This window comes from Sipha flava, unplaced genomic scaffold (assembly GCF_003268045.1).
Source record: "Sipha flava isolate LNK unplaced genomic scaffold, YSA_version1 232_pilon_pilon, whole genome shotgun sequence".
Taxonomy (NCBI): Eukaryota; Metazoa; Arthropoda; class Insecta; order Hemiptera; family Aphididae; genus Sipha; species Sipha flava.
Window position 1 is genome coordinate 213,071 of NW_020272869.1, and position 27,196 is coordinate 240,266.

At 26.6% G+C, this 27,196-nt stretch overlaps 2 protein-coding genes across 2 annotated transcripts in view; both read right to left on the bottom strand.

The window, feature by feature from the left end:
* The window catches only part of LOC112683705 (GTP-binding protein REM 1-like), a 165,682-nt gene that overhangs the window by 115,145 nt on the left and 23,341 nt on the right, over window positions 1-27,196 (bottom strand). The window lies entirely within an intron of this gene.
* LOC112683706 lies at window positions 1,017-5,762 on the bottom strand. Its single transcript, XM_025554853.1, has 6 exons — window positions 5,631-5,762; window positions 5,473-5,573; window positions 5,375-5,406; window positions 3,035-3,148; window positions 2,808-2,958; window positions 1,017-2,156 (listed from the first exon to the last, which is right to left on the bottom strand). Exons 2-6 carry the CDS (start codon window positions 5,507-5,509, stop codon window positions 2,107-2,109), a joined length of 384 nt encoding a protein of 127 aa, XP_025410638.1. The 5' UTR covers window positions 5,510-5,573; window positions 5,631-5,762; the 3' UTR covers window positions 1,017-2,106.

The following is a 27,196-nucleotide window of genomic DNA, read 5'->3' on the forward strand; positions in this document are numbered from 1 at the left end:
TTATAACTTCTTCGTGTGCAAAATTTTTTTTAAGTTTTTCATTATATATTTATATAACAATAATAATAACAACACGTGCATAGAACATAAACCTGTTGAAATATAATAATTTAATAATTTTAATGAATATAAACCGTCTAAATATGTACGTCTATTCTTGTACCATGCATGTTTTAAACATACGAGTATTTATTGTAAACCTACGTTTACAAAATAAAAAATGCAGCCTAAACACAAAAATAAATCAACCTTAACGTTTTATTAAATAAAGACCATCTGCTTAAGGTACTTTTATTATTGGCCCATATGTGCTTATTTTATTATGACAAATACGAGAGAGAGAGAGACAAAGAGAGAGCGAGAGAGATAATTTTATTTTTGGACATGTTATGAAAAATAAATGAAAATAACGGTGCATGTAGACGGAATAATGATTAAGGTCCCCAGCTAAGATACTCAGATGACACGGAGAAAATGGGATAAAAGGAAATAAAAATAGATGTTAATCACATTATAGTTAACATATAGTTAATAGAAGGAGAAAGAAAAAACACAAATTTAATAGAACGTCTTACGCAGAACGCATTCTGAATAAAAGCGACCGAGTCCATAAAACGATGGAATAATACATGCATGACCGGGAAAAATAAATATTTAGCCCCGTGAATTCATTATATATCATTAAATACTGTAGGAATATCCTGTATGAATTTAATTATTTATCGGAGTCACGGCTTGCGTTCACGCAGTTTAGTGAATGGCGGTAAAGATGTTTATCATAATTTTCGGTTACACTAAATATATTGACTTATGCATTTTAAATAACTTTATGAAAATATACAATTCTATTCATTTTCTTACACTACAAAAAATAATCTTCCATCGCACTGGTCGACTAAATCACGCCCAAAACTACCAAAACAACTGTTCAAACACCACAACGGTTTGCATTTTCGCGTCATAGCGTGTCGTACATTGTACCATAAACGTCTCGAATTTTCATGACACTTCCCCCTTCCCCCTACATCCCGGGGCAGTCTAGATGATCGGTCTGCGACTCGGCCTTTGCAGTTCTGTCTTTGTCTTTTACGTGCACTAAACGCAATACACTACACCTCCGCGTAATCTTTTCGCATTGGTCGCCAAGCGGAATCACACAGAGCGAAATCATTCGTCCGTGACGCACGTCTGTGTTCGTGGTGTGCAACGCAACGACCGTTTTGGTTGCTGTTATTCATATTCGGCCGTATTTTTCGCCACAGTCACGGGTTCTGTGCACGAATGATCGTGGAAAAACAGACATACGCGTGTTCGTTTCGTAACGTCTTGCGGACCTATTTACGCGTGTTAGTCGTAAAACGTTTTGTGGACATATATACGCGTTTCCGTTGCGTCGCGTTATTCGGTGGTACGTCAGTGGCCTTGCTATTGCCATGACGTCCGGAAATTGCGTACTTATTATTTTTTATTGTTATTGTGTACGTCGCCGTGGTTGTATTTTGCGTGTAAAGTGCGTCGCGATCACCGCCAATGCCGGGCAAAGTGCGCCATTATCTGTGCGCGTGTGTAATTGACACGCTGCCGTCGTTCGAAGATTTTCACCGGTTGTCGGTCATATTTCTTCTGTACCTTTATCGTGGTGTAGACAGAGTGTTCCCATCATCCGTGGATTGTCAAGTGGGTCATTCGGTGTCTGGTGATATCCTTTAATTTTTTTTTTTTTTTTTTTTATATTATATCGTATCTTTGTGTATGTTGTTATTATAATTATGTATAGTGTATTAAGTGTTTGATAGTTTATCATATTATTACTGCACACCTTAAACTTGGGCACCTTATTATTTATCTCTTTTTTTTTTTATTTACCTTTTTTTTTATTTATATAATTCGACCTGTGATAACTATGACCTGGTTCTTTACTACGCAAGTCAGAGCTACCGACCACCATAATCGCAGAAGCGGTTCTGGAGCAAACAACAACACTTATAAATGTATAATTGATCCATTGCAAGTGCAATAAACAAAATTAAAAATGCAAAATAAATCAACAAACAACTGTGTTATGTGTTGTGTACAAAACTATACATAGACGCGTGCAAAACATTTCTAATATCGTTGAACACTTGTGTTTAGCAACGAATTGTTTATCGTCGGATCTGTAACACATGCAAAAATCATATTTTATTTTTGGTTTAGGTACTGAAAATGCGATGATGTCAGATATATCTATATATATTTATTATATTTATATATATATATAAATTAAACCTTACAAAATCTGTGATGGTCAAACTAATCTCTGAAATGGTTTTCAAAAATTAAATTGTTTTCAATTAACTAATTCAACTAACTATACTTCGATATAATTATATAAGATAGCTGTAAAATAAGAAATTACATATGAGTACGGATATTTTATAATAACGAATGTTTTATATGTTTCCTTTTTTTAATAGGATATTAAAAGTTGACAGGATATCAAATTCTCAAATAATGAACACTACAGTTAAATAATAATTATTATAAAGATATTTCACTATCAAAATATTTTGTGTTTTCTGACGTTGAATCACGCATTTTCTTTGTATTATTATAGACCCGTTACAATAATCAACTGACAAAATAAAATTCATCCCTGGTATTTTATTGTGATAAATTGTTAATTGCACCATCATAAATTTAATAAACAATGTTTACTTACAAATTTATTTTGATATTATATAATATTTTACTATGTGATTGAAAATTAAAGTCGTTGGAAAAAAATATCAAACTAAAACAACTATATTGTTTGTTTCTTTATTTACCTTTAATATTCAGTCGTTTTTCGATAGCTTTCAAATCATTAAACAATTCTAATATTTCAAGCGATTTGAAAGCTTGGATTATCATTATAATTGATTTAAGATTTTTTGCAATGGTAGACACAACTGTTGCCTTTCGATTACTCAAATCGTGCTGAAAAAAAAAATAACTGAATATATTCTGACAAGATAAATAGCACTTAAACGTATTAAACAAGTAAATAGCGTACATCGATTTCGGTTTTAGTCCTGTACAGCATGACAGGATCAGGATCCAAGTTTAATATCACAGATATCCAAAATAAAGTTACCAGAAACTTCCAATAGTTTAAGAATTTTAAAGCCTGAAAATTAATTAATTATACGAATGGTAATGTTTATGTGTGTATTGGTAAAAAATATTTTACAAGGTAGATAATTTAAGAATAATTTTTATTGAATTATTGATTGATAGCTAATGATCCGGGGGTTTTGAAATTGGATTCCTAAAATATACGACAAAAATATTTGTTTATTAAGCTCACATGTGTTATATAGTGTTTATCAAGGTACTTTTCAAAAAAATTAAAACGGGAATTGAATATTCAACAATATTTCTGGAAGGTAATTAAGAATTATAAATTATTTTCAAAGTTGATAGAACATCAAATATCTAATGTAGCAGTATGTATTTTTGTTATCAAAACTTTTTTGTTATTATATTAACATCTTATCATTTTCAATCGGTGTGAAAACAATTTAATTTATCAATAAAAAATTATAGATATAGTTTAAATCGAAAAATCGAAATAAATTTGAAGAAAAAAAATAAACATTTAGGTTAGATTTCATAAAAAAAAAATAATAATTATGCAATAAAAGTTGTTGTTTAATAAATATTGGTAAAATATTTAAAATATATTTGTAAAATACAGAATAATTGAACAACACCTTTGAAACGAAAAAAAATACTTTAAGGATTTATTGGTAGCAGGATGATCGGATACATTAGTATACCATCAATAAGTTAGAAAATTAATTGGCTACGAGTTATATTAATTTCACATTAGATATTATATAAAATGAATATAGTCAGCGACGAAAAGATGATTACGAAACGGAAGCGTATAATACGTTTAAGACAAATATTTTGCAATAATCAGCAATTATTCCTGTCAGTCAAAATGTTTCTCTTTTATTTACTTTTTGTCCTAGGAATTAGATTTTTAAATGAACGAAATGCACCTAAGTACTGAATACACGATTTGTTCACAGGGTCAAAAAGAAGGAAGGGTAACTTCTACTAACAAGGTGCTTATCACAAATGTCTACGCACTGAGTGTCCTCTAATAATAAGGTTTTCTTTCGCTAAAATAATAAATATAAAAATTCAAATAACAAACTCTTAATAAATGGGCTATTTAATAATAAATAAATAAATCAATATAAAATAAATAATTAGCCTAAATGATACAATAAATAATCAACGTTGGCCCTACAACGGCATAACTAATTATATTACAATATATAATAATAAAATGGGTAGCCCACACGGCCAATGACGTAAACAGGATTTTTCAATGGGGAAGTTAACGGTTTAGATCTATACAATAAGTAGATATACATGAAATATATTATTTTAAATTTTCTTGTACTTTATTTAAAACATTTAAAGTCAAACAATATTTTAATTACATTAAAATTTACATCAACCGTAGTTTTCTTGTTTTGGTCGTTAATTTATTTTGGGCATCATCAGGGTTTATCATTAAATCACTGTGTATACTCATTATTGCCTAACCATTCAACCTATTTTCATATGTAGTGTTTCGTAAATATGTTTTTAATCTTTTTAATGTTGAAAAAGATCGTTCACTGTTAGCTTAGCAGTTGTAACTGGGAGAATGGCTTAAATCTGTAAAAGTTTGAAAGTAGAAGGAAAAATTGATATTTTCAAGATCGTCGATAACATTTTTTGGTAAATCTTTAGTTCCTGTAAATTTTTGTTGCCAAATTTTAATTTCACTCACAGCTGTTAATACACTGCAATCTAAATCGCCTTAATACATTTCAACTAGCTGCTTATTTTTTTCTGCATATTGCATACTATTGGATAATGGTAAAATAACGTTAAAATTTTCAATTATAGGTCTATGAGATGAAAATCGATCATTTAATTGATTTGAAAAATTATCTATAAATGGGATGAATAAAGATATTCTGTAATAATCCTCGGGCAAATCAACCTAGATATTGCATCTGTTTTTTTTTTGCTTATTAGTTGTACGAGGAATTAATATCTCAATGTTTAAGACATCACATTTAGATTTTACATTATAAATATTATTTTAAATTCACTTTTATCATTTAATCTGATTGTTTAATTTTACTTACTACGTAATCAGCGGTTTGAATAGCTTCAACCAGATCTATATTCTTTGTTATTAGGTTAGCCTAACCCAAACCTCCCCCTGGCTACGCCATTGCACACACTAAATATGATATAAATAATAAATAAATGCTCTAACTTATGTCCCTTGGTCTTTACTAAACTAATACAACTAATAATAATGTGGTCGACCAATACTCACGTACAAATGTGACACACGAGATATGCCGGGGACTGTAATTAATAAAACTAGTACAATTAAAAGCACAAACCTAACCCCGTACACACACAATCATATACCGACAGTTGTTGCAGAAGAACTCACAAGTTCCGCCATAGCACAATATAAAATGATGATGAAAAATCACGATATTCACAAATGTTACCGGGAAATGACCAATCTGGAACAATGTAAACTAAAGTGCAAGAGTAACTTACGATACCTGAACGCCACTTACCAGACGGCAGATAAAATACAACTCAAAGAAAAACGTGGTTTTGGACAAGATGACTGTAAATAGGAACAAGAACGAGATTCAAGAAAATTAATACTGATGTGTAGTCATCGACGAACACGAACAGAGAGAGCTACGGACACCGGACACCATTATTACGATAAAAATGTATCAATGCCACCACACTGAAACTGAAAATAAAGGAACAATAGAAAACTTGTGGCACCAATAACATGACCTTTATGACTTTACATACCGCATGACCGATAGAAATTAAAAATACAGAATAATGAATATTTACATTTGATGATAACATCGCGATTACACAGCTGATTAAATGCACATGGAAGTATACCTCCAAGGTAACCAAGTCAACCATAACTGCAGCCATGCAATGCACCGTTTTACATCACACGCAAATTATAATACAAAACAGATAACACAGATAAAAACATGAAACTAGAAACAAAATACATAGCTCAAACAACCATGGTTGTCCCATAACCAAATACTTTTTTTATTTTTGCGATCGATTATCTCGCATTGTCACGTTTTTAAAGAATTAATTATAATTTTTTTAAAAAGTTTATTTCCTTTTTTTTTTAAATTTTATTCAACAGTGTTAAATAATTTGTAATTACTAACTCAATGTAAATATAACAATGATTAACAGAATATAAAACAGGGAAACTGTGCTACTGACCATTATGTATGAAGAGAATTAATAGATGCTGCGAAAGGCCTTAATGGCCCACAAAGAATAAAAAAAATTCAAAAGCCCGAGTTTTAAATATTTTATTACATTAAAATCTTTATATTCTATCAAGTATCCATCTTTAGATATGAACATTTTTTTTATAATTAATCTATCACCGGTTTTCATTGTTATTATTATATATAAGTCACTAATAGACTGTATTGATTTTAAAAGTAAATTATTTCATTATGAATATTTAATGGGTATAAATAATCTTATACAATAATTTCTAAAGCCAAAGACAATTGATTACTTTGGGTTTTCGAAAAAAAATATAAAAATTCGAATGTTGAAGGAATGTTGAGTTAAAAAAAAATTATTATTTAGAAAAAATAATACTGTTGTCAAATAGCGTCGTAATGTGTATCAGCGCATGTTTTGACACATAAAACAAAATACATTTTTCCCCCGACAACTTGCCATTTTGAAATAAAATATATACATTTGGCCACGATGAGGTTTGATATCTTTCTGTAGCGATGACAGTCGATTTGTAGTATATAATATTATACGATTTTTTCCTCTCACCTGCAGACCTGATTTAGTTTCAACTCTATCGTGTAACAGTAATATCGTATAAAAAAATAACATGAAAATTCTGAAAATTCTTTTCAGCACATTTATATACTTTAGATGGCTGGTCGACTACGTCAAATTGCTGTGAGAAACAATCATATTACTTTTTTTTTAAAGAACCCGTTTAACTGCTCAAAAATGTAAATTAAATATAAAAATGTTCCATTTATTTTCTACCCGTAAAGTTGAATAATAATTTAAATAAAGTAAAAAAACGTGAATAAAAAAGTACCAACTAACAACTCAAAGGAACTGATAAACTTTGTCTATAGTTTTGACAAACGATATAAACCACGTTTAAATATCTTCTTATGTAAACAATTTCTGTCTTAAATGAAAACTCACGGAGGATGGATACGCGTTTGTCCTTAGTTTGATTTCGAGTTTGAAATAAGCGTCACAGTGGTAATGTTTTGCTAACCCCACAAAACATACTAACGTGCTACACATAAAGTCATGAAAATATGCAAAACTCCTAAGTTAGATGAAATTTCAGATTTATATTACCGTATCGGTCTGTTAAAATTGAAAACAATATGTTTTTATACACGAAAAAAAAAAATTATGAATGAAAGAGGTCGTGTGGATTGGCTTATATTTTTTAAAGATGATGGTTGAAGAACCAAATTTTTTAATAAAGAAGATTTAACTTTCAATGTTCTAAATTTCGCTAAGAAATGGTATTTTCAATTTATGGAAATTGAAAATTTTAAGTAATAACACAAAGTCCATTAAAATATTTTGGAACTATGAAATGTTTTTGATTAAACTCGTAATAATCAATAATTCGGTAAATTGTTTGATAGATTTATTAAAAAATCTGATTTAGCCAAAATTTAATTTTGTAACGCATATAAATCAATTATTTATATTATTTGCGACTTTTAATTTTTTTTTTTTTTTGTCATAGCTTAATATTATAAAGATTTTTGTAACCAATATTAAAGTTTTAAATTTTATAAATATTTATAGTATTAAGAATTTTTTACCAAAAATATAAGAGATTTTCGAGATTGTTAATGTTTTGTTAAAATTTGATTTTTTTTTTTTTCAGTATTCAGTAAAAGATTTTTTTATTAAATTTCTTAGACATTTTTTCGAACCAACATTTTTATCATCGACATTTTACGAAAAAACTTAAGAAAGCATGAAATTTTCATCCATCTATAAAATAATTTGAGAAATCTTTTGAAAATTATTCTCTTTGTAGTGAACGATGACACAAAGATTCAGTGAAAGTTTCAAGTCAATACGATTAATATTTGTTGAGTGACAATAAAAAAAAAAATCGACTTTGTCAAAAGCCAATATGTCGCAAACATTATTGTTTTTTAAAAAATCAAACGTCAAAGAAGAACCAAAAAAAAAAAAAAAACATACTTTAAAAGAGCATTTATATAATGTGGATTCCATAATGGAAAATTAAAACGGGTTATGAGTCGAGTCTATTAAATCGTAATGTCAATTTTTCAAAATATTTTAATAATATGTTCACCGTTTCTTCTGATACATATAAGTCACGTCTATATGTCTATATAGTGTTATTATACTTGAGGTAAGAATAAACAATGAGAAAAAGGATAAGTTAAAAGTATGATCATTTTTTCGAAAAAAACAATTTATAAAATATGAGATTTTTCGTTATATATTTTTGGATTTTTAAGAGCTTTGAAATAAATAATATATTACAATTTAGCTTTTAACAACGTTTTTCTTCTCCAAGTTTCCAAGTTTAGTAATGCTATTATTTGACCTAATAAGAATTGCAAATGAAAAAAATTTTATTATAAAAACCTTAAAATTAAAAAATCTGCCGTTTTGTGAATGTAATATATGTGGTATAAATGATCGAGAAAAAACATTTGTTTCACTAATAGACAAATAGTACGAAATAAGTCCATCGCAAATGAAACTTCAGTAAAAGTGAATCCCAGTGTAAATACGAGTGCAAGTAATCATAAAATAATAAAAATAAAATAAAAATTAGTAAATAGTTAATAGTCGTAAATGCATATACAAATAAATATTTTATACGTATTTAAATTTAATTTGTATAGAAATAAATAAATAAATAAATAAAATCTTAGTCTGAATTATCATTTTACTTGTAATGTACAACTGGGTTTTAATTAAAAATTCATCATCAGGTACAAAATCAAAAAAATCGTGACACTATTAGTCGATTGACATTCATTTATGTTCGATTAGAATATATTTTATATTAGTTATACTAGTTATTCAAACATTGTTGGAATATTCGAATGAAATGACCTGCTGTCTTGTTATGTTATATTTTAGTAGTGTATTTAGATTTTAGATATTATATGTCCTATGACAATATGTTCATGAAATTCCTGTCAAACAAAGATGGATTTTTCCATAGTCTACTTGTATTTTATATTATAGCAACTGCAAAGATAATGAAATATATGATGTAAAATTTTCTTTGGTGATTAACCTTAAAAATATGATACATTAAAATTGCTTAAACTCAAATTATAAAATAATATGTAATTATAGAAATGATAACATTTATATATATATTTTATGCTTTTATAATGCATGATAAAATTAAGACATAAAAGTTTTATTCGTAGTAAAAGAAATTACTCGAAAAATTATTATATTTACTAACTACTTCTTAGTTTTTAATGATACGAAAAAAATAAGGACATGACTTTTAGAAGAATTTTGTACTTGACAAATACGAAATTTAAGTTATTTATTAGCAAGCTAAAATTAAAAATAAATGATTTGAAAAAAATTATGAGTAATCTTATGATTTTTAGTAAACCATATCAACTTTGTATTTTCTGAATACCGCAGTGACTTGCTTTATAGTTCTAATATCATAATATATTATACGATACGTTCAAATAATTACTATTATTATTACTAGCACAGAGCAATTATTGTTTTAAGTCACAAATAAATAAATATATTTGATGATGAATAATTATTTCCTGAGATCTGTTAATGACCTTTGATCAAGCAATAGTTGCACGAACGTCGTAGACAAATCGCTGATGATAAAACCGGATATAATGCTTTTTAATTATAACGAATACATTGCTCGGCTTATAATTAAGATTGAGGTTCAGTAAGCGGACTTTGATGAATTGTTATCTGAAATTAGCATAATAAAAGGAATGTGATTTTTATTGTTTTTTCAGTTGATTACGAAGTATAGAATAAACTATTATTAAGGACATATAGTTAGAAATTACTATTTACTATTTAAGAGCTAAGTGTGAACGGTTTCAATATAAGATTGAAGTATTAAAAGGTTCAACTTCACCAAATTATAAACTTGATAGTTACTGAATACTTAAAAGCAATTTACATAGTAATATAGAACATAAACATTTTTATTTTAAATTATACACCGAGGGATGTCTAATTAAAGTATAGCAATTTTTAATATACCTTTGACACGTTGGTCGAAGAAAATAAATCATTGAAGAAGAAAAATAATTAAATGTATAATATAATTAGCGACTTGGAATTTAAACTAGCTAAAGAATTCAGGCATTGCCCAGGGATGCAATTTGATTATAAAAACGAATATTGTAAAAATACTAGCAAAATTAACGATTCTGCGAAGTAAAGAAATAAAGACAATAGTTGCTGCAATAAATCAAACGATTTGTGTGTTGTCAAGTAAACAGATCACAACGAAAAACCAACCATAACCGCTGGCATTGATAGCGTTATCCAAAAACTCGCTGAAACCAACAAGGTGCAGCAGGCACAAACGAGCAACGAATCGATACAAACCATCGGTTAAAAATCAATTACGAAAATTACTCCAATTAATCTCGCGATAGAATCAACTAATTTTGAAGAAAATGTAACTTATACATTAACTAAAAAAAATTGTTGCCAAATGACCATCGAACAGTGCAGCTTTAGTACGTTAAATGCCGTTAATGTGCAGGAAAGACTCAACACGGTCAAAACTATAGTTAACGATAAAATATTATAAACAATAAGTATAATATATATATATATATATATATATATATAAACAGGTTAATCATAATTTACATTATAACAAATAAAATAATATATAATATACTTTATATATAACATAATAATATAATAATAAAGTTACCATAATATCTGTCCAAAATACTTAGGTATTACATTAGATCGCGCACTTACATTTAAAGCGCAAGTAAGTACCTCAAATAGAAAGATCTCGATGCAATCTCGTACAAATGATAGCTGGTACAGGTTGTGGTGCCGATGCAAAAACTTTAAAAATAGCAGCACTGGTTTTAATATATAGTACAGCGGAGTTCGGGTCCCAAATTTGATGTAAAAATACGCACGTTAATAAGATACACAACTGAACAGCGTTATAAGAACAATCAGTGGAACTGTAAAATCTACAACATTTCAATGGTTACTAGTACTGACAAAGATTAAACCTCCAAATATACGAAGAAAATAAGCGCACGTAAAAGCTGTTAAGAAGTTTCTCACTTCCTTTATTTTTGAGTATAATTAAGTTTAAGTTAAACCACTATTTTATATTTTATGTACCAGTTATTAATACTATTTTGTAATTTTATGATTTGTTATGATATTGTTAGAAAATATTATTTCTGTAAAGCCATACAAAATAAATAACAGGTTAAAAATAAACATAAAATGTGTATATATTTGTGATTTTTCTTAAAAAACAACGCACTGAGAATAAATTAGACGCAAAAGTTAAAGTAAATCCAAGCAATATATTGCAAGAACTATATAATTTTCATCAATAGCCAATGCCGAAAAAAATGTTTTTTAATAAATTCATAATAATGAATAATGATTAATTAATGAATAAGAGTGGAACTTCTATTTTGGCAGAATGCTGTGTTATGGCATATACGATCAAAGGTGAACAATTAAAATTAAATTTCTAAGCATGTCAATATATTAAGAAATTTCATTGTATCGATTTAATAGTCATGACACTGGATATAAAAGCATCTAAACGCCAAGCCGCTTCGATAATATACTATAGGTCAAAAAACTTACTAGAAGCAAAATTTCTTTAGAAAAAAATCTGAAAAATAATTTTTTTTAAAACAAAAAGTAATTGAATATTCGAAAATTCATATGTAGTTACGTTAGTTGGTATCTACGACATTGTCATTGATAGCGTCCATCAAAGAACCGCTCACGTAAACAAGATTTAGCAAACGCACTCAAATAACGAACTGACGAAAAACCTTAAAGATATTATCAGTTGCGTATTGACTGTGACATCTGAAGTCAATTGCTGCAAAGTGACAACTGAATACATCGGTAACAATGAGTTAAAAATCGCCCACGAAAAAGAACGAATCAAAATGGTTAAAACTACCGTGAACAATAAAAAATATACATACAAATAAAAAAAAATAAAGATTTATTTTAAATAGAAAAAGGATAAATATTTGTATTTATTTTTCCCAGAAAACAATAAATAGTGAACGAAATGGATATTCGATATTGGGTTCGATATGCGCAATGCAAGAGTTGTGTATGTCGAAATTGGATACCACTGAAATATGAATTTTTAAAACAGGGTGATAATAAAACTTTTATACTTTTTGTACAGTAGTTTGCATTGATGGAATATTCACAGCCAAAATTTAGCGATTTAATTTAAAATTTTAATCATATTCAATGTATTAGTAATGTTCTGTTTTACTAATCAAACAGTTGGTGGACTGATGAAATAAGAAGCAAAAAGATAAGCATCTTGCTAGAATACCAAAAGGTAAAAAATTATACCAGTTATAACATACAAATGGATAAAAAATGTCCTTACAAACAAATTTACGGAAAACGTGATATTTTCTGGACTTAATGAATACTCCACTATCGTTAACGAATTAATATTTACTTGGAGCAACGACATAAGAGCTGTGAAAATCAATAAAGTCTCACAAGCCGTCGGTAAATGAATCGGTTATCGTTAACGAAAACAAAAAATCGCCATGTGTTACCGAACATTTTGATCTCGCCAATTTACTTCGATTATCGAACAATTCGAATCTACGCCAATTGAAGATATAATCACATTCGTTTTGCCCAGTCACAATTCTATGTACGAACAATGTAACACGAAATTTACGTGTATAATTTTGATTGTTCACAGGAAACGAAATCCATAACAATGATTAAAATTCCTTCTAGAATCAGAATTTTAGACAGAATTGCAAAAAAAGAAGATCTAACGATAAAATATGAAATTTGTGAAACCTGTACTCTTACGTTAAATATTATTCCGAGATTTCGATTTCCATATATTCATCGTAACATACTAAATCGTAAATACGTAACAAATAAATCGTAACATAATCTATATGTTATCGGGAAAAGATTTTTCAAATCACGATACATCCTCATGTATTGATTTTGAGGAATCGATATTTGAGGCCCAAGAAAATGTGGCTCATAAATGTTTAACCGGTCTTAAAATAATAATGGGCAAATAAGTATATCTAAGTAGAGTTGTGTACATATATATGTATATATATTGTATTTATATTTCTACATATAAATTATAAAAAAATATTTATATTTGTACATATATTTCCTATTGATATCAATAGGAAATATATATACATAGTTAAAAAGTGAACGAGAACTTTTCACTTAATATCCACTTCGGTATACAATACTAACGGTACAAATCCAAAATGGAAAAAAAAGTTCATATTCATATATACATATGTATACACTTAAAATATTAACATAATATATCTATACAACTTAAAGAATACAGTTATAAAATAAGACTATTGTTTGGCACACTTGGGTGAACCAGGCTTTCAAGAGCAGTTTGATTGTTTGGGCCTGGGTCGTTTTGTACACCTAACAGAACATTGTACTATTGTATCCTATCATCATAAAAGGCGTGTACAGAAAACCCAAATTATATAGTTAGTTTAATATAATAAATGGTTAACTTTTCATCGCAATAAAATAGCTTCGTTTTCTAGATTTTACTCGTTGCATAGTATCAGAATTTCAAGAGCTGTCCTGTCGATTGGGCTTAGATCACTATGTCCACTAATACAACTCGATAACATTGTAACCTGTCATCATCAACATTTTTGATTCAAAATCATGTATAAAGGCAAAAAATGAACAAATCATTTAACATATTACGTAACTTGTCTAACCTATTGCGGTGAAATTTTTCATTTATATCGTAGATATCTACTTAAAATAATTTCATCACCACATTATATCTCGTAATTAATTATAACAGTATGTGTCATGAATAAAACTTTTTTTTTATTAAAGTTCTGTTATAACATATTTAATAAAATTACAATGACTATATAGCTCATAACGAAGATTTAAATATTTATCAAAAAAATTGATCTATAATGTTATAAATTATAATAATAAATATATATTTAATTTCATATTCACTGATTATTTCAAAAACTATGAACAGCAAATTTTCACTTTACATCCAAACAAATATTAATTTTTGTAATTTTATAGTAAGTTTATGCAATAAAATACAGAAAAAATTGTTTTTTCTATTAAACGGGATTCAATATTATCTAAAATATTTGGCACCTAAGCTTTCGCATCTCATCACATATGTCATATTTTAGATTTATTCTTAATACATTTTTGGATTACAATAAAAAAAATCCCTTTCACTCCCGTGTACAAACATTTTTATATTTCATAATAAAATAATAATAATAATAATGGTTTTTCGAAGTGTTAATAAATTATTTATCGCGAGTAAATTTAGAATAAAATACAGTACCTTAGCCAAGTGTTCCCGATAAAACAAACTACAACTTGAAATTGCAAAATGTACGATTATGATATTGTGATTATTTTTTCATGTGTTTTTTCTCGCCCCTGAATATTAAGGACGACTTAAAAACTTCAACATTAATTTTTATCAACTACCGATATAGTTATTGAGGTTTTATCATAGAGCTTACGGAAAGTATTATGTTTGTATATTGCTATGTATTTAGAAACTTGCCTACTCGTTACTGCATGCGTGAAACGCAAACGGGTAACAGCTGCCGACACACCACGCCATGTCATTAGTTGACGTTTGATGTTTTTAATATTTTTTTAATAATTACTCATGATTTCAAAATTGTAATTTTAAAATGAATGAGTTCACTCAAAAATAACTAATGGATTTAATAGATGAGGAGATTGACGAATAATTAGACAAATTTGATGAAAGCAAAAATGTTAAGCTACCCGATGTTGAAAAGAAAAATACCAATGATATCCCAGAAATGATTAACCCTGAATAACATTTTGTTCAAAAAAAAAAAAAAAAAATTAATGGCTTTAGAGTGTATTTTATACCTAAATTTAACAATTAAATTAAACAATTTTACTTTCCAGATTAAATATTAAATCCTTTACATTCATTTTCAAATACTTTGATATATCAGATATTAAAAATATTTTATTTTTAAACAAGTGTAAGCCATTCAAAACAAATTTTGAAACCAACTTATACCTAAAAAACGAGAAAATTCGTTGCTAATCATCAAAACATTGAGTACTTTATAATTCTTATGTATTCGTCTATAGTGTGAAAATTTCAATAGAGAAAAAATGTAAATTGTTAAGAATTATGCGAAGAGTAATCGATCAACTTTAATGTGGGTTTACAATTAACGGCATTAATCCGAAATAGATTTTTTTTATACCTTATATGTTAACAAATTTTATCAGAACCTCTTAAAAAATACAGTTTTTAAATAATAGTTTGGAACATTTGAATTAATCAAAACTTCAAGAGCCGTTCAGCTTAGGGTCGCTTATTATTGCAATTAGTCTCGTCAAAACTGTGCCCATACAACAAATCTTTCAATGTAATATTGTATAATTAATTTAATCTATCGTAGTAAAATATTGTATTTTCTAAACATCTACTTTAAATAATTTGTACGTCGTAGAATATTTTACAAGGAATTGTAGGTCTGTGATAGTTAAAGTTTTGTTAATCACTTGTTATAATATATTTAATTAAATAAATAAAAAACATAAACCATGTAAATGTAATAAATAATTTATTATAATAAAATATTATATTAAATTTTTGTTTCTTAAATATATTTAGGAAAAAATAAAACAATATTTTTATTGATATTTATTTAATTTTTGATTTAGATGATAAAGATATCGACAGAATTATATTTTGTGAAAAATGATCGATGCAACACTAGTTTCAAAATAATTATTTTAAATCAATATTTTTCAAAAAAAATGTGTTGTTCCTTAGAATGTGTTGAAATTAGCTTTACCCTTACGTACGCCACTGATCTCGTGGGAGTCGAATACTGAAAATATTGAATAAATATTTTACCGTAGCCTTTTTGTTTATAATATGAACTAAATTAATATGTTAATTTAATCGAAAATATTTTTTATTTTATTATTATATGAACTCTAACAGTGGATTGATTAAAATCTATAGCTATATATATTATTGACTGCAAACAATAAAAATTCAAATAAATCAATATAAATAATATTTTATATATGAAGAAAAGCAGTATGAAGATTAAAAAAAATCTTTTACTTAACGTAATGGTAAGTGTAAAATTGATGATACATCAGTTTACACTCGGAAAAAGTGATCAAGGGTGCAAACAATGTAAAACGATCAATAAACCATGTATTGTTTACATGTTTGAACTCTAATGTTCTAAAATTAGCTAATACATTTCAAAGGGAAAACTGTTGTCTATAAAATGGATATCAGTTAAACGAAACGGAGGATATATACGAGTATATATATATATATTGTTTGTAATTGGAATATACACCAGAGAAAATCCGATAGTAAGGAAATGGACGAGTGCCGGTACAACCGTTTGAGAACATACACTACATAATAGCATCTTGTTTACGGAGTCTTTCGCAGGCAATAATGGAATGAATACTATAAATATATGCTATCAGTACCAACTATTACTATATAAGCCATTATTATACGGCCTTTTTGAGATATAAAAAGTAATAAAAGGGTTGTGTAATTTATTGTAAATAAATAATGTGATGTAAAATCAAAAAAATTGTATACAACTCAATTAAAGCCGGTGCTATCACCAATAATGTATTAAACAATTATCTATTGGATAACGTAATCAACTAAAATTTATCTTATTCATAAATAATATGTGTTCTATATCTTATATTTGAGTTGTAAATTGTTATCCAGTAGATCAGTATTTTTTTTTCTTCCCATGATTTTGTTGTTTTATTTATAATTAATATTATTATTTAATAATAATACTATTGTCAATTTATAAAAATGTTAACATCGTTTTAGACAATTAATTACAAGTTATACGCTTTGAATACTAATTAATACTAGTTTCTAATTAAGTTTATTTTAAGTGTAATCGATAGTACAGTAAAATGTCTAAAATTAAAAACAAGAACAAATAGCTTGCAAAATATCTTGCTAGTGAAAAAGTAAATAGATTGATAAGTTTGGTTAAAAAGTACAAAAATATAGTAGAAAAAAACAAATCGGTATAGAAACAAGGAAACAATGGGATAAATACTGGCGGACAATTCAATAATAATTAAATGTTGTTGTAATGAGAGATTTTTAGATCTGTAAAAATATAGAAAGATGAATACCTACAATGGATTGAATAAATATAGATGGAAAAAGTATGTTTAAGAACGTAAAGAGTTGTTTAAAATGGGAGAAGTTAGTAAAAATGTGTGATATATTAGAGAATTCAAATCCCAATCAATTTTATACTGATCAAAGTAATAGCGGTAACATAAATTGTAATATTGTGTGAGTCAATAATAATTTTAATTTATGAAATGTTTAAAATATAAATTAGTAATTGATTTAAAAAAATAATCAATTTATTTGTTCAATTAATTTAATTTAATTTAACCTTTTTATGTGATATCATAGATAAGGCAAAAAAAAAAAAAATAAGTATAATGTTACAATGAACATATATTTAAATCATTGATTCGTTGACATTAAGTATTGATTAAAACGTTTCTATACTTCAAACAAACTTCCAACAGTATTTTAAGTTCTTAATTTGAGTCTTGTACAATAATTCAGCATATTTAATTAACTAGGTAAATAGAACTACTATAGATGAAATTCATAACTTGCTTCATCTAATAAAATAGTATCTCTCATTTGGTTTGTTTTAAATTATTAGTGTATTGTTCAGTTGTTAAATATAACTTGGTCTTGAATTATACCTGGCTGCCTAGCAACTATATCTAGAATTTCAAATGTTAAATTCTTCAACAACTTGGAAATTCAATAAAAAAAACCCTATTTTATTTTTATATACTTATGATATATTTCCTTCTTTAACATAAATTTAAATAAATTATTAATCTTTCCAATTTAATTTTGCACTCAACTAGTTTATTCTTCATAATGAAAACAAGTATACAAATATACCACGAAACTAAATAAATGATTTATGCAATGCTAATTACAATGAAAATTGAATATAAATGTGTGTCCTAACATTTTTTTTTATATATATATTCAATAAATATTTTTAGTAAAAATACTAAGAAAAAATCCATAAAATTTATATTTTCATTAAATATTTAACTAAAAGAAGTTTATAAATAAGAATTATAAATTTTTCAAAACGTAATCTGACCAACATTTTTATTAATTTCGGTAAATTAGATTTCAGCATAAAAAATAAAACTAGATAAAAAAAGTAAGGTGGCAAACTACATTCTTTGTTCTAAAAATAATTAATAAATAATCAGTTCAGTAAATTTCCAGGTGATCGAAGTTTAATATGAGTACAATCAACAACCCCTATAATTCGTGAAAATCCAGTAATAATATAAAACTTTAATCTTGTTCCCTGAATATTATAATGATGTTCTGGCATTTTAATATTGAACGATCTTAATGAACTTCAACAACTGTTCAAACAATATTACAATCCGACGTTTAACTGACATCTACAAAGCCTCCAACTACAAGTAAAATAATTCCGAACGCATAAAACAGAAATGTTAATTGCAATTTTGTTATAAATATTATATTACAGTTTCTAAACAATTATTATAGCGGTATAATTTCATGTATTATAGCTTATAGGTCACAATTACATGTTACTTTTTACTTCAATTGAATATTAATTTTAGGTAAAAGTTCTAAGACTATTCTTTTTCTCAATATAAATCTCATAAACAATACGTCATCATGACACGTTTTTAAATCCATAATTCCGTTTCAAAATACACATTTGTTTCGTGTTTTAGAATATTTTCGTCATTAAATTTATCTTTATTCCATTTAAAGACGAAATTATCTTAATAAATCTTAATAAAATTCGTAAAACAACTTTATATCTGGTTATAAAATATTAATTATCCTCTAGACAAGTGACCAATAACTTTGCCATCAAATTTTAGGGTACCTAAATATTGTAAAATTATATTCATTAAGATATCCTTTTGATAAAATTAACTATAACTTATCCATAGATGGTATAACATACAGACTAAAATTTAAAAAAAAAATTTAAATAAAACATTGACTATTTTTTTTTATACATAAACAACGGTTTTTCCTTTAAAATGTTGTATATAAAATACAAAAATTAGAAAAAAATATTTTTAAATAGATCTGTAAGTGATATCCTTCAAAAACCTAACCATCTAAATAAATACGTGATATATACATATTGACAACCCTCATTGGGTATTAAATTTAAATCGCTTTAGCAAAAGAAAACTTTAATTATTTTTAATAATTCTATATTTAAAAAATTATTAAAAAATATTGATTAATACACTTACTCGACAATATTTTACTGTATTTCTCAATGGTAATGTTCCAAAAACTGATGATATTTTTAAGACCCATTCTATTTCTGAAGCCATTTCAAATACAAATGAAGTTAAAATTTACCAGCGTTCAAGAAGTATCAATAACGCGGAATACAAATATTCAAATGAAAATAATTTAGCACGAATAAAAGTGGTTTTTATTATTTTTCTGAAATCGATCGTGTTAGCGAGAGTTTTCCCAATAACATTAACTGATGTATAAAAAAGAATGTTTATATTTAAGCTCTTAAAGTCATTAATTCGTGTATAATAATACGTTTTCAGTAAACTAAAAACTATTTTCGTTGTTATTATATTGCGGAATTATTAGTTTTGTAAAATAACATGAAATAGAAAAAACAAAACTAAATCCAATATAAGATGGCATTTATAAACAAATAATGATATACGTGTTTATGTTGGTAATAATAATAAGAGTTATAAAAATAATAATAATAACAAATGAATCAATTTGGTAAAATTAAAACGTCAATCATTTTTCTCGTTCACAGGGAAATCAAGGATTTGAGATTGGAAAAATATTATGACGATAAAGAAAATAAATTATATTACATCTGGTAGATTGTTCCTATAAAAACAATAACCTTTAATTATTTTATAAACAGACGTTTATTTATTAAACTAGTTTTGAATATATTTGTTTTTTTCAGTCAGGTATTTCTTATTTCAATAATTAAACTATCAACAAATATTTTTAATTTCGACATCAGTATTTCTTATCACTTATATCAGTGCTTCTCATCCTGGGGACGGTTTTATAATTGGTGGGCCATGAAATATTTAAATTTAATTTAAAGCTCTTGAAACCGAATTTAATGAAAAATAATTTTTACATTTTGGTTAAGACGACAACAAGAGTATCCTATAATTTCAAAAGCAGTTTTACTTATATTAATACCTTTCGCATCGACATATTTTTGTGAAACTGCATTTTCAAAACTTAAAATTATAAAAACCAAAAATAGATTATGCATTTCACAACCGTCTTTAGAAGCAAACTTGCGTATTACAGTTTCAAATATCACACCTGACATAAAAATACTATGCGAAAATATGCAAACCCAACCGTCACATTAATAATTATAACATTTTTTTTTTTATTATTATTATTATTAAGCTAGCCTTTGTTTGAAACCAAATCAATATTATTATTGAATATTTTTTTATTGCTTTAAATTTATCACCAATTATTTTTTGGTTATATATGTTTTATGTTTTATACAATTATAAGATTACATTTCAAAAATATATTAAAAAAGATTTATTTTTTTTACATTTTAATAATTTATTTGTGTAAAATAGTGCATGTAAATTTAGTATATTATTAACAATAAAAAATTAATGATATTGATTAAGGGGGGTATTGACAGTTTTACATTCAATTTAAGGGGCCTTATGACAAAAAAGGCTGAGAAGCACTGACTCGTATAATATCATCTGTATCAATTGGAAAATATAGGTACCCGATCAATAATCATTATCTAGATTACCGTATAATATCGTCGTTGTTATTATTATTGTTGAGGATTTTTTATAAATGCCTGGATATTTTAATATTAATCTAGTACGTGTTTTCAATAAATGGCTATTTTTAGTAATATTATACAATTCGTGTGTGAATAAATTAATAACAATTGTAAAATATGCATTTCACCAATTTCCCTAAGATTTTATTTGGCACCGTGCAATTGAATTAATGTTTAAACTATATCACAGTAAAATTATTTAATTATTAAATTAGTACACCAAAATCAAAAAAAAAAAAAAAAAAACTCAAGAAAACTAAAAAGCTTTAAAGAAAACTGGATAATTATGGATCAGCAAAACAACGCTATCAACGTAACGCCATGAATTCCTGTACATATTCAAAGTTGCATAATTTACCACAAGAATGCTAGTTTCATACATACTTTACGTACAACATTGATAAATATATTTATAATGTGTAACTCTTAATTATAATTTCTGAAAAAAATATCAAGAAAAGCACACACATTCAAAGTATATATATATATATGTATCCCTACAATACAATTATTAAATAGTTTGTTTGTATAAATATAATTTAACAAAACTGAAAATCAATCTATACCTCTGACGTTGAGAGTTGTTCAATTAACGTTTTATTTATTTTTTATATTATAATATAAGTTTGCAACTCTGATTTTTAAACTTTAAAGAATAAAAAACAGCACAAAATAAACACATAAGTAAATAAATATGCATCATTACCTTTTTGGGAGAATTTTGTTTGCATACACGGAAAAAACAAAAACAGTTCAACCCACTATTAAAATAGTAAATTTAACAGTATTTTATAATTGCTATAGGGATAGCTATAATATTAATGATATTTAATATAATGTTCTAGTTAAATTATTATAGTCATTATCACAAGAAAATAAATTAATTTTTACTAAAATTTTATAGTTCACTGTATATTTTAATTTAGTTGTTCAAACAGTATTTATAGTAATACACACTGGAATTCATAATAGTTAGAACTGGAAGGTTTAGTTCATATCACTGCAGCAGAAATTTAATTTACTATAATTAACAGTTTATTAAGCTATAACTCGTAATAACCACTACTATAAAATTACAATATTATATTCATTCAAATTATACCTATCATAATTGCTATTATTTTTGGCTAGTTCATGATTTTACTTATAAAATTTAAAAGAACGTTCTTAAATATGGTATCCAAATATAATTTCCTTTATGTAAATAAAATATTATTATAGTTTTTTTTTCTATTGTGTAACAAATTTACTGGTCATTTGGTGACTAATTAAAATAACAACATACTTAAGATTTTGTACATAGTTATATTCCAAAAACAAGTAACAATAGGATATATATACTTTTTTCAAATAAGAATTCGTCATGGGCGGTGGACACAAATGTGGTCGAGCCCATGCATGTTATACAACAAATTTAATACTAATTAATTGCAAGTGGTGGAGTATTTAATTGTTCCAAGTCTTACCTTGGTGTCTTACCATGTGCGACGCTGTACGTTCTCATTCGAAAAACAGTATGGGTTTTTTACAATAAATAATATAAAAAAATACAGATTTAAAATAATCAAGACAGCTTTGTAATAAGCTTTATAGTTAATAAACTAAAGGAGTATGTAGTAAGTCGATATTTATTTAAATAATTTGAACAAAATTCGAAAATAACTGTATACATTAATAATCTACTGCATATTTATTATATAGTGTAAAAAACTTACCGTTTTGACTTAAATTCGTAGAAACTTAGAAACCCGTCGTGCGTCGAACTTTCTTGTAGGAGTGTTGCAAAGTATGATTAATAAACGACTGATAAAAGGGTAATGGTGACCACCATCCATTAGCTCATAATACGTTTTGTAAGAGACAAAATTCTTAAGAATTTTCATTTCATGCCGCGCGTGTTGCATCTTGCCTTATTTTACTTTTGTGTTAGCGACTCGCGCGTGTTCAGTTTTCGCCAAATTACATTCGACTGTTATGACATACTATATTTTATAGTGATTTGATATATTGCTATAGTATTCAATTATCTGAGCTATAAAATATAGTTGATTCAAACGTATAAAAAAAATAAACTACAAAATATAGTAATATTCACTATTGAAATCAACTATTTTTATATAGTCTTAATAACTATACTGTTTTAGTCATTTCACCTATAAAATAGTAATTCTTACTACATTTTCCGTAACTATAAAATTTTAGTAATTTTTTTTTCTTGTATAACTAAATTTATCATCTATATTACGATGCCTACGTATAATGTGTTTAAATATATTTTTTAAATGTGTAACTTCGCATTGCACTCGAATAATTATCAAGTTTCCAGTGATATTAGACACGCATTGCAGCCTGAACATTCGCATTTGATCATTAATAATCAATGACCATAAATTAACGACAGATACTGTCGCTTTGCTTTCACAAATAAACACAAACGAATATAGATGCGAAAACCGTTAGCAAAAGCGATAAAATAATGATAATACAAAACAAAACCATAATAGCATGCACCGATGTCTGTCGATAAAAATTTACAAACAATAACTCCGAAATCGTGTACGGCTGAACGTATCTGTACATACCCCCCACACGATGTCTATCGTTTTACACCGCACGGTATTATTAATAACTATGTTATGGCACTGCACGCAATAGCGCCGTTAAAAATACAGGAAGCCGATGTTATAGTCGACAGGAACGTTTTTAATATCGAATTACTACAATCTGCAGTACCATACGGTTCTTTGGCCCAAGCGGGGCGTATTCGCAAGAACTATCGCCTCGCATTATAAATTATTTTTCCGCGTAAAACGATCACGCTCTAATTGTATGACTTCGGACGTTTTACTTCACCCGTCTAAATCAACTGCGCGTTCGTGTTACTGGTAAAACATTTTTTCAACCTTATAAGCGAGTGCCATTTTCCTCCCCTTTACTACCAGTTTTTAATACGTTTACGGACCCGTTTACCCCTGTACACATTGCTCTTGTGCAGTTATAGCACGCGAGTTTCTGTGACACAAAAACGCTTCTCATTACTTTTTTTTTTTTTTTCTGAACCAGATAAAAAGTTTTAAACTGTACACCTAGTCGACGTACGACTAAAATGGTTAGTTTATTTTTAATTAAATTTTATGAAATCACACGATACATCAGAAGATCATTATTATGTATTTCCCGAAAACTATAACGATTCGTATGCAGATAATACATTCAAACTGTAATTATATCATATTTACGGTAAGTGGGGGAAGAGATTTAATTGACGATAATGTGTTTAATATACAATGAGAACTTGCACGGTTATTAAGAAACCATGAGCACTTTCACATAACTTCAAGTCGACCAACTGAAATCTTTTCGATTTCATATCAGCATGTTTAAAAAAAAATCATTTTACACGGTTCTTAAACAAAATATCAATAGTTTTAACCGAGTATTTTATTACGACAATATTATTTTTTCAAAAACTATTTATGTACGATTTCTTATATTCTAATTAGCATGTAGAAATAAAAACGTATTACGTGAATTATAAATATGAATAATGCATTTTTTGATGATTTTAAAATTGTTCGAACTCTTATAGAATAATGTATTTACAGTATCTTTTTATGAGTTTTTGAGAATATTAAAGCAAAGCCCTAGCTATTAAATATTATAATAAATGTAATTTTGAAGGAGTACAATTTTCTTAGTTCCAGCTATGAAGATTATAATCTATCGTAGATTTTATTTGTGTGTGTGCGAGAGTAAACTTTATCAACCTAATTGCAGCTACAAGTACGTATATGTATATGTGTCGTGTTTAACAACACATTTTCTCTGATAAGCTGAATCACATGATTACGTATAAGTATATCATATGATATTGATTGAATTAATCGCATGTTACCGTGAAATTAACAGTGTTGGGATTAAATAAATATAAATAAAGATAAAAATAAAGATAAATTTGTTTTATATTATGAAATCTAACTTTCTAAGAGTAGGTACACCTTAGACGCTAGTATACTACTTAGTATCTCAATATTATTTAAACACAGAAAATATGTTTATATTAATATTGGTAGTTGATATTATTATTAATCAATACACAATGAGTATAAATTAACAAACATTTTAAAAATTAAGGATATATATTAACAAAAAAATATTTTACACATGTGACATATCACAGTAAATTGATTGTTGTAAAACTTCAAAAGTTTTAGTATGTATTTAAATTTATATTAATAAACATACAATTGTTATTTATTAAGATACTTTTAATATAATATTGTAAATCTATCTACCCTAGTTTTTGTTGATTTATTAATTTAATATTTAATGAGTATGCTTTTTCACCAATATATTTACGCCATATGAAAAAAATATATATAATTTACACTTATACATATAATAAATAAAATGACACTTAATCTATTAACCACATTTCCATTAATATAATAGCTCACTAGTCAACATAACAACAAAATATACCAAATCTAAACCTGAGCATTAGATATCATTAACGATAAAGTCAACAATATATAATATATTATCTTGTCGTTACCAGAATTATTTAAAAATTTAAATATCAAATATTAACTACCAATAAAATAAATTAACGAAAAAAATGACTTTTATTTTATTGAATACGAAGGAGTTTATCTAGGTTCATCTAGGTAGATTAATATTTCATCTAGGATAATTATTTAGTTAACTATTAATATATCAAATATTTATCTGGATAACAGATTATCTAGATCAGTGATCAACAAGTGGGTCGCGACCCAATTTGGGGTCGCGTAAGCTTTAAGTTTGGGTCGCGATAAGTTTTTTGTTAAAATTTAAAAAAATCATATTTATATATACATTATATAATGTATGTTATATGGTATTGCATAAAAATGTTTTCGGATAAACCCGAAACCATACTATTTTATATTAATTTAAATTTGTAGAAGATTAGAATGAACAATTTTTTCTCAAACACTTATACTTAATTAAAAAAAAATTCTCAAATCAATAAGCAACACATACCACACTAATCATTAACTGTCGAACACATAGTGAAGGAGTGTACATAATTTACCTCAATACGCACCGACCTGAATACGCCATCCAACATAGTAAAAGTATTTAGCGAAAAACAAACTATGAAAATAGTCACATTATTAAGTATCACAAATATTATATTAGTAAATCTTAATTTACATCTAACTTCACCTATATAATATTTCATATGTAATATTGTTATTTTAAATCTAACACCTAACACATCAAATGTATAACATTTAATATTAAATAGTATTTGCTGTTGAAGCTTCAATTTTCAAATAAAAGAAAAAAAAATAATGAACAATAAAATGAAGTGATAGCCCGACTTAATTTATAAATCTCATTTACATTTCATATATCTATAAAGTGCATTGTGTTACACTGAGCTGAGGTGGAGGTATTTCGTGTGAAAACAGTCCGGAAGGACAAATATGGCACTCATTTCTTTTGTGTATCAAAACATATACATTTTTCGGAATCATTACATTGCTTTTTTTTTTGTATCATTACTTATATTAAAAATTAAATATTTTCTAAATAGGTACCTAAAAAATATAAATTTTGATTTATTCAGTTGTAAAAGCACTTCTAAAATGGCATACATTAAACAATTTTAACTTTTTTATTTGGTTTTCATGGCTAACGAGATTTACATGGGTCGCGAAGAATGTTTGGTAAGAAAAGTGGGTCGCAGGTCAAAAAAGGTTGAAGACCATTGATCTAGATGAATCCCAACCATAAAAATTGGTTTCATTAAAATTTTGAACAGAGTTTATTAGATTTTACGACTGAACGTTATA